General features: G+C 70.1%; 3 protein-coding genes across 3 annotated transcripts; 2 read left to right on the top strand and 1 right to left on the bottom strand.

Moving 5' to 3' along the window:
• BAX (BCL2 associated X, apoptosis regulator) lies at nucleotides 1-2,534 on the bottom strand. Its single transcript, XM_088157985.1, has 6 exons — nucleotides 2,397-2,534; nucleotides 2,208-2,256; nucleotides 1,456-1,617; nucleotides 1,240-1,375; nucleotides 1,055-1,159; nucleotides 1-774 (listed from the first exon to the last, which is right to left on the bottom strand). Exons 1-6 carry the CDS (start codon nucleotides 2,515-2,517, stop codon nucleotides 673-675), a joined length of 675 nt encoding a protein of 224 aa, XP_088014111.1. The 5' UTR covers nucleotides 2,518-2,534; the 3' UTR covers nucleotides 1-672.
• Nucleotides 2,535-2,830: 296 nt separating this feature from the next.
• On the top strand, nucleotides 2,831-4,965 carry CD37 (CD37 molecule). Its single transcript, XM_014893872.2, has 8 exons — nucleotides 2,831-3,087; nucleotides 3,313-3,385; nucleotides 3,483-3,607; nucleotides 3,851-3,925; nucleotides 4,031-4,135; nucleotides 4,219-4,404; nucleotides 4,479-4,562; nucleotides 4,823-4,965. The coding sequence occupies exons 1-8, from the start codon at nucleotides 3,022-3,024 to the stop codon at nucleotides 4,898-4,900; spliced, it is 792 nt and encodes a 263-aa protein (XP_014749358.2). The 5' UTR covers nucleotides 2,831-3,021; the 3' UTR covers nucleotides 4,901-4,965.
• Nucleotides 4,950-7,830, top strand: KASH5 (KASH domain containing 5). The gene is made up of 14 exons (XM_088157982.1): nucleotides 4,950-5,377; nucleotides 5,459-5,533; nucleotides 5,622-5,802; nucleotides 5,882-5,931; nucleotides 6,012-6,078; nucleotides 6,161-6,301; nucleotides 6,379-6,496; nucleotides 6,614-6,664; nucleotides 6,743-6,820; nucleotides 6,914-6,970; nucleotides 7,059-7,118; nucleotides 7,251-7,315; nucleotides 7,403-7,469; nucleotides 7,530-7,830. Exons 1-14 carry the CDS (start codon nucleotides 5,131-5,133, stop codon nucleotides 7,779-7,781), a joined length of 1,509 nt encoding a protein of 502 aa, XP_088014108.1. The 5' UTR covers nucleotides 4,950-5,130; the 3' UTR covers nucleotides 7,782-7,830.
• Nucleotides 7,831-7,887: the final 57 nt, after the last annotated feature.

Below are 7,887 nucleotides of genomic sequence, written 5' to 3'. Positions count from 1 at the left end.
ACCTCCAAATCCGGGGGGGGTTGGGGGGGTGTAAACGGGGGGTGCGGCCCCCCCCCCCCCACCCTGAGAGCCTCGGCCCCGACAGGGGGGTATTGCACCTGGGGGGGCCCTTTTTTGGGGGGCAGGAACCCCCAATAAATACTCACCCTACAGCCACGGCTGTACCCCAACCCCCCCCCCAGCCCCCCGCCTCATTTTGGGGGGGAGGGGGATCAACACAGACATCCCTCCCACCCCCCATATCGGGGGGGCTGGAACCGCAGGATCCCCCCCCCCATCCCCCCCACGCCCCCCACTCAAAGCACCGCAGGTCCTGGGGTCGAACCGAGGCCGGGGGGGGTGGGGAGGGCTCAGCACCGGGAGTGGGGGGCCCAGGAGGGCAAAGTGGGGCGTCCCCACCCCATTCCGCCCCCCAATCCCAGCTGTGGCCTCCGGGCATTTATGGCAAGAGCTGCAGGAGGCCTCGGGGATGGAGGGGAGGGTCCCCCCGAGCTCGACCACCACCCCAAAATCCAGGTGAGCGAGTCCCGTTGGTTAAAAACCCCCCCTCGCCCCCCGGCCCCGGAAGGCACTGGGGGGGGGGGGGGTCAGCACCATCCCTGCCGGCAGGGCCAGTCCGGGGAGGGGTCCCGGGGGTGGGGGCGGACAAAATGCGGCCCCTCCCCCGAGCGTCTACGACATTTTCCAGATGGTCAGCGAGGCCGTGAGCACGCCGGCGGCGAAGATGGTGATGGTCTGCCAGGTGGGGGTCCCGAAATGGGACAGGAGCCCTTCCTGGGGGGGACACGGGAGGAGCAGCAAGGTCACCACGGCATCGTGGGGGGCTCCCAAACCTCCCCCCCAGAAGGGCCAGACTCAAAATCTGAGCTGGGAAACAGGGGAAGGGAGGATTTGGGGTAAAAAGGGGAGGTTGGGGAAGGAGAAATTCCCAAAAAGGGGCTCAGCCCACCCCCACCCCACCCCCCGAGGAACGGCAGGGTTTGGGGTACGAGGGGGGTGTCAGGGGCTTGGCTGCCCACCCCGAGGATTTGGGGAGGGGGTTTGGGGGTCTCACCCATCCGCCCTGGGCCTGGATCCAGGCCAGCACGTTCTCCTGGACGTACTCCATGGTCCAGCGCAGGATGGTCTGCACCAGCTCCGGGACCTTGGTGCACAGAGCCTGCAGGGGGGCACGGGGGGCGCTCACAGGGGGCTCGGGGGGACCCGGCAGAGCCTCCGGGGACCCCCCCCCAGGCCCACCTTCAGCACCAGCTTGCAGGCAAAGTAGAACAGGGCAACCACGCGGCCCCAGTTGAAGGTGCCGTCGGCGAACATCTCCCTGGCCACGCGGAAAAACAGCCTTTTGGGGGCGTCACAGCCCACCTGCTCGATCATCCTGCGACACGGGACGCCGGGCACGGTCAGGGCAGGCTTGGGGACACCACGGACGCCCCCCAAGAAGCGGCAGCTGCCCACCTCTGCAGCTCCATGTTGCTGTCGAGCTCGTCGCCGATGCGCCGCAGGCACTCGCTGAGGCGTTTGGTGTCGGGGCTGCTGGGCTGGGGCTCGCCCAGCTCGGCCACGCTCAGGGCCACGGCCTGGGGGTCCCCGCAGCGCTCCACGCGGTCCCGCACGAACCTGGGACAGACCCCCCCCCGGCACTCTGGGTAGCTGCTGTGTCCTGGCCGGCCCTGGGTCACCCCCTCGCCGTGTCCCGGCTGGACCCCGAGTCCCTCTCGAGTCGCCCCCTGAGGTCACACCCGCACCCTGCGTCCCCCCGGGATCCTTGCAGGTCCCCCCCACGTCCCCTGATCGCCCCCTTCACTCCCAAGTTCCCCCTTGCACCCCGAGTCCCCCCAGTTCTGCATCCCCTAAAACCCTCCCCAAGCTTTGAGTCCCCCTCCCCTCGCACCGTGTGCCCCCAAAATCTGCACAGGTCCCCCTGCCCCCCCAAGCCCCAGGATCCTCTCGAGTCCCCCCGATGTCCCCTCAGCACCTCAGTCCCGTGTCCCCCCGCACCCTCAGTGTCCCCCCGGACAATGCCAGGTCCCCCCCAAATCCTCAATCCCTGACCCGCACCCGGTGTTCCCCCGCCATCCTGTCCCGTCCCCCCGGTCCCGTCCCAGTCCCGAGCTGTCCCCGCAGCCGGTGCCGTTCAAGCCGCCCCTTGTCCCTTCCCAGCCCCGCCCGTTCTCCCGCCGCTCCCCGCCTCCCTCCCCCCTACTCACGCCCGCAGCAGGATCGCCCCTGTCTGCATGATCTGATCCGAAGAGGCCCCTGCGGAGAGCGGGGCGCTTAACCGGGGGGAAGCGGCGACCGAGCGGCCGCGGCCGCCGCCGCCCTGCCCTGCCCTGCCCGGTCCGTACAGGCCGCGCCCCTCCGCGAGTCCCGCCAACCCCCCCCCCCCCCCCACTCACCACCGCCCCCCGGGGGCGGGGCGGACTCGCCAGAGCCGCCCCCAGCCCCGGCCCCGGGATCGCCGCCGCCGCCGCCGCCGCCGCCCCCGCCCCGCTGGGCCGAAGCCGCCGCCGCCGCCATCGCGCCCGAACCACGTGGTCTCCTCCGGCGTCACGTGACACCGGCGGCGGGGCGGGGCGCGGTTCCCTCGTCACGTGACTACAGCGAGGGGACGCTGCCGGGGCCGCCCAGAGCCACGCCCTCAACATCTGGCCCCGCCCCCTCTGTCCGTCACTCATTTCTTTGGTCACGCCCCCCCTCCCGGCTGGCCCCGCCCCTGGACCCGTCACTCATTTATTTGGTCACGCCCCCTTATCCGGCCCCGCCCCTCTGTCACTCATTTATTTGGTCACGTCCCCGCAGCCCCCCGGGGGTCACCCCGCGGTCCCCGGGGTCGCCACCGCTCCCCATCGTCCGTGGGGGTCCCGGGGCGACGCCCCCGCTGCCCCCGCGGGGCCCCGAGGCGGCGGCGCCGGACGGGGCGGGAGGAGCGGCCGCAGGTGCGCGGAGGGAACCCGGGAGCCGCGGGGCGGTTCGGGCTTGGGGCGCGCTCTGAGTCCGTGTGCCTGTGAGCCCCGTGCAGACATGAGCCCCAAAAGCTGCCTCGGCTGCACCAAGTGCTTCCTCTTCCTCCTCAACCTCTTCTTCTTCGTGAGTGGGGCTGGGGGGGAGGATTTGGGGGGTAGGGGGCACAGGGAGGAGGTAAAACTTGGGGTGGCGGGGAGGAGATCACACGGCTTAGGGGGAGTTGGGAAGATGGGGAACGCGGGGCTGAGTGGACACAGCGGGGCGTGGAGGGGTTCAACAATCTCCCAGTGTTCACGGGCACTGGGGGACCCCCGTTTCCTGACTTGGGGTCCCCCCCGGCCCCCGCAGTTCCTGGGCGTCCTCCTCCTCGCCTTCAGCTTTTGGGTCCTCTTCGACCGGCAGAGCTTCGCCGCCGTGCTGGGTAAGGGACCCCCAAAGCGTGAGGCACCCCGAGACGTGTGGCACCCCGAGCTGAGGGGCTCCCTGACCCCCCCACTCCCCTCCACCGTGTCCCCCAGGGTCACCGCTGGTCAGCCTGAGGGTCTGGTCTTACGGCTTCTCTGGGGTCGGCATCGTCACGATGCTCCTGGGCTTCCTGGGCTGCCTGGGGGCCCTCAAGGAGGTCAAGGTCATGCTGGGGCTGGTGAGTTGGGGAGCCATTGGGGGGGTGGGGGGGGGTCGGGAGGGGTCACGGAACTGGGAGGGGGCTGGGGCAGCTGTGCTGCAACTTCCTGGGGCGACCGCGGGGCCACGTGGTGCCACCACATCCTGTGCCCGGGGGAGCTGCGGCGGGGAGTGGGGGTCCCCTCTGAGCTGCCCCCGGTGCCGGGGAGGGGCTGGGGGGCGAGGTGTGGCTGACCCCCACCCTCCCTGTTTATCCCGAAAGTATTTTGGGCTCCTTCTGCTGCTCTTCACCGCCCAGATCACGGTGGCCATCATCGTCTACACGCAGCGGGCTGCTGTGAGTGCAGGGGTGAACCCAAGGATGAGGGGGGGACCCCGGGGTCGGGGGGGGACCCTGGGGTCGTGGGGCGATGCCGTGCTGATCCCCCCCCCCCGTCCCCAGCTGGCTACAAAGGTGGCCACCTACGCAGAGGAGCTGATCCGTGGGTACCCAGCCCAGGGACCACCGGGGGACCCCCACGAGAGCTGGGATGCTGTCCAGCAGCAGGTGAGACCCCCTCCCCCAAAAAAGACCCCTAGAGCTACCCCACGGCCACCACACTGACCCCCTGCCCCCCCACACACACCCAGTTCGGCTGCTGTGGCTGGAAAAGACCCCAGGACTGGGACCACCACGATGACACCACCACGGACAGGGACAGGGGCAGGGCCATCGCCTGCTCCTGCCTCAGGGCACCCAACGGCACCCACAAGAACCCATGGATGCTTCCCCACGGCCGCTGCCCCACGGCTGACCCCGAAGACGTCTTCCCCAGGGTGAGGCGCGGGGGAATCGGGGGGTCCTGGAGCTCTGTGAGGGGCTCCAAAGTCACCCCCAGTTGTCACCCCAGGGCTGCAAGGAGAGCGTCCAAACGTGGCTGGCTGGAAACCTGGTCACCGTCGTGGGGGTTTGCGTAGGCATCGGCCTGGGGGAGGTAGGGGGATGCCCTGGGGCTGGGGTCTGAGCTGGGGGGTCCTGGGGGTGGTCGGAAGGCTGTGGGACCATGGGTTGGGTGGGCTGGGCAGCAGCCGGGGGGGACCAGAGAGGGTTCGGGGGATGGTCTGTGAGGAGCCAGGGGGTTGGTGGTGATTCAGGGTGGCCAGAAGGGTCTGTGGGGGGGATTTAGGGTGGTGGAGAGGGGGGTCAGAAATCCAAAGGGGGTCCGGGAACGCTGATCCTGCTCTCTGCTCCCAGCTGTCCCTGCTGATGCTGTCGATGTTTCTGGTCCGGAACCTGGACTCCCACTACGAGAAGCTGCTGCGGGGGCTCTGAGGGGGCTAGGGTGGTGTGGGGGGAAGTGGGGAGGGCTTTGTCCTTCAATAAAAAGCCTTTGGCAAGCAGCGAAACCGAGACGGCACCGGGACGGCACCGGGAACGCGCGGCCCGCGTGGAGCAGCGTGGGCCACGCCCATTTCCACGCCCCTTTTCACTTGACCACGCCCCCTCTCGGCTGGGCGGGAACGGCTCGCGCCAGGCCCCGCCCCTTTCCACCGATCCTTTTAATGTGGCCACGCCCCCTCGGCTGGGCGGGAACGGCTCGCGCCAGGCCCCGCCCCTTTTTCCTCCGCCGTGAGGCGATTCCCGCCCCCCCCACACACCGGTTCCCCCTCAGTCTCACGACGGTCCCGGGACCCTTCAAAAAGCCCCGACCCCCGGCTGCGCCCCGGGGCAGCGGCGACACCGGAGCACCCCCGGACACCATGGCTGCAGAGGGGGTCTGCGCCCCGGGCGCTGTCATCCCCCTGCCAGGTGCGGGGACCATGAGGGAGCGGGGCGGGGGGCGAATGAGGCGCTGGGCCCCTCCATAACCCATGTCCCCCCTCACCTCAGCCCCTGACGAGAGCGGCTGCTCGGACGAGTTTGCTCTGGACTGCACCTTCGCTGCCTGCGACCCCGAGCGAACAGGTAGCCAAAACCCCCGGGGGCCGTGGTGGCCACGGCCAAAGCCCCCCGGGATGGTGACTACGGTCCCTGAGGCCTCGCTCCGCCGCAGGGATGGTGCAGCCGCAGCGGGTGGTCGAGTACGTGGCGGCGATGACGGGGCACAGCGGGCACGATGGGCGGCTGCGGGCGCTGCGGCGGGCGCTGGACCCCGAGGCCGCAGGGACGGCGCTGGACTGGAGCCGGTTCCGCACGGCCATGGGCGCCTGGATCGCGGCGTGCCGGCAGGACGGGTCAGTGCCCAGAGATGGGGCGGCGCTCGGGGCCGGCCGGACCCGTCAGTGGTGCTGACCCGCGGCTCCGTCCACGCAGAGAAGAGAAGCAGGACGTGGCGACTGGTGACACTGGACCAGTGCTGGCGGGTGGGTGTCGGCACAGGGAAAGGGAGTCGGGGTGGCCCCAATGGGGACACGAGCACAGCTCCTTGTGTCCCGTCCCACAGAGGACGACGGATTCGCATTCCCAGCGGCCGCCCAGCTCCAGGGTGACAACACGGACGTCGCCAGCCCGTAAGTGCCCACGGTGGGGACACCCCACCATCCCTGGCCGTGCTCCCAGGAGCTCCCTGGGACCGGTGGCACTCCCCAGCAGCGCTGAGGCCGCGGGGCTGCGGAGCCGTGCCCGGCAGCTGGCGGCCCAGAACACCAAACTGCAGCGAGATGCTGAGCAGGCTGAGGAGCTCAACGCCCGCCTGGCCGAGGAGGTTTCACAGCTCCAGGCACAGCTGCGAAGGTGCTGCCGAGGGGCTCCCGGGCAGGGGCTCTGCGTCAGCATCCCGGCAAGGCTGAAACGCTGTTTGCCCCCTGCAGCAGCCGGCAGGCGCTGGAGCAGGCCAGGGTGGCCATCGAGGAGCTGGACGACATGAAGGCCGTGGTGAAGGGGCTGGAGGAGGAGAACACCGAGCTCCGGCGGCTGGCACGGCACGCGGTGAGAGGCTAAGCGGAGGCGCCACGTGGTGTCCCGTTTGGGTGTCACATTTGGGTGTCACATTTGGTGTCACATTTGGTGTCACACGGTGTCCCCTCACGGCTGTGCCCTCCCCAGGAGAAGGAGCAGCACAGCCTGTGCTCGCAGGCCGAGGGTCTGCAGGAGGAGGTGAGCCTGGCACCGGGGGCTGCCCAAGGGGGGCAGCGCCACGGAGAACCAACCCCGGCCCTGTTTCCACCCCGGCAGAACCAGCGGCTCCTCGCTGAGGGCCAGGGACTGCGGGAGCAGATCCAGGTGCAGGCGGCCCGGATGGCCAGCCTGGAGGTGAGCACGGTGGCCACGGTGGCCACGGTGGGCGGTGCTGGGGGCTGGCGCCACACGGTGACAACGAGTCCCCGTCCCCATCCCTCCTCCCAGGCCCAGCTCTGCCGTGGCACCGCCCTGCTCTCTGCCCGGGATGCAGCCCTTGTCCAGGTGAGTGACGCTGCCGCCACCTCAGCTGTCACAAGAGCCACCCCCAGCCGCCTCCCACGGCCCCTCATGCCCGGGCCCTGTCCCACAGGCGGGGCAGAGGGCGCAGGAACTAACGGCAGCTCTGGAGGAGTACGAGCGGGTGGTGCAGGTACGGCACACCTGACCTCGGTGTGAGCCCCGACAGCGGCCACGCAGCCCCTGGGCCACAGCAAAGCGCCACGGTGGCCACCCTCTCTGTGGGGGTCAAGGCCAGAGGGTGAGGACCCCTTTCTCCCTGCAGGAATCGCGTCTGGAGACAACACGGCTGCGGCAGCAGCTGGGCCAGCTGCGGGACGCCTGGGCCATGTACGGGGGGACCCGTGCACGGGGGACATCCTCAGGATGCTGCAGAGTGCTCAGCTCAGCCGCCTCACCCTCCTCTCCTCCCCACAGGCGCCCGTGGTGCCCGCGTGGTGGCCAGCTGGCCATCCAGGCCACGGCAGCGGCGAGCCAGGTAAGGGTGGGGTCGGGGGACACCCTGCAGGGCACCCTCGGCTACTGACCCACAGATTCTGCCCAGGGGACGGGGGACAAGGAGGAGGAGGAGGAGGAGGAGGAGGAGGACACGGGGACGGCGCTGTCCGGAGCAGGAGGGCTGGCAGGGGGCAGTGAGGAGGTGGCCGAGGCGCTGGCCCCCCAGGCGCCATTGTCACCGTGGGCACCGCTGTCCCCGTGGGCTCTGGCGCTGCTGGTGCTGCTGGCCCTGCTCTACCTCCTGCCCCGCCAGTGGCCCCAGCCCCAGCTGCGCTACCAGAGCCCCCCGCCCCTGTGAGACCCCCACCCTCCCAGTAAAGACCAGTTGGGCACTGCTGTGTCCGCCTTGCTCCGTACCAGTTGTCCCAAATGCTTGTCCCAGTGCACCCAGTTGCTCGCAAAGC

The sequence above is a fragment of the Sturnus vulgaris genome, unplaced genomic scaffold (assembly GCF_052056855.1).
Source record: "Sturnus vulgaris isolate bStuVul1 unplaced genomic scaffold, bStuVul1.hap1 Scaffold_1942, whole genome shotgun sequence".
Taxonomy (NCBI): domain Eukaryota; kingdom Metazoa; phylum Chordata; class Aves; order Passeriformes; family Sturnidae; genus Sturnus; species Sturnus vulgaris.
The sequence above is the reverse complement of the archived record's forward strand: the minus strand, read 5'-3'. Positions and strand labels throughout refer to the sequence as shown.

Coding starts and splice junctions, on each gene's coding strand:
- BAX (XM_088157985.1), bottom strand. CDS start 2,517: ATGGCGGCGGCGGCGGCTTCGGCCCAGCGGGGCGGGGGCGGCGGCGGC. Junction 1,376..1,455: donor AGCAACATGGAGCTGCAGAG/GTGGGCAGCTGC, acceptor CCCGTGTCGCAG/GATGATCGAGCAGGTGGGCT. Junction 1,160..1,239: donor CCTGCAAGCTGGTGCTGAAG/GTGGGCCTGGGG, acceptor GCCCCCCTGCAG/GCTCTGTGCACCAAGGTCCC.
- CD37 (XM_014893872.2), top strand. CDS start 3,022: ATGAGCCCCAAAAGCTGCCTCGGCTGCACCAAGTGCTTCCTCTTCCTC. Junction 3,926..4,030: donor TCTACACGCAGCGGGCTGCT/GTGAGTGCAGGG, acceptor CCCCGTCCCCAG/CTGGCTACAAAGGTGGCCAC. Junction 4,136..4,218: donor GGGATGCTGTCCAGCAGCAG/GTGAGACCCCCT, acceptor ACACACACCCAG/TTCGGCTGCTGTGGCTGGAA.
- KASH5 (XM_088157982.1), top strand. CDS start 5,131: ATGTGGCCACGCCCCCTCGGCTGGGCGGGAACGGCTCGCGCCAGGCCC. Junction 5,803..5,881: donor GCGGCGTGCCGGCAGGACGG/GTCAGTGCCCAG, acceptor CCGTCCACGCAG/AGAAGAGAAGCAGGACGTGG. Junction 6,821..6,913: donor CCCGGATGGCCAGCCTGGAG/GTGAGCACGGTG, acceptor CCCTCCTCCCAG/GCCCAGCTCTGCCGTGGCAC.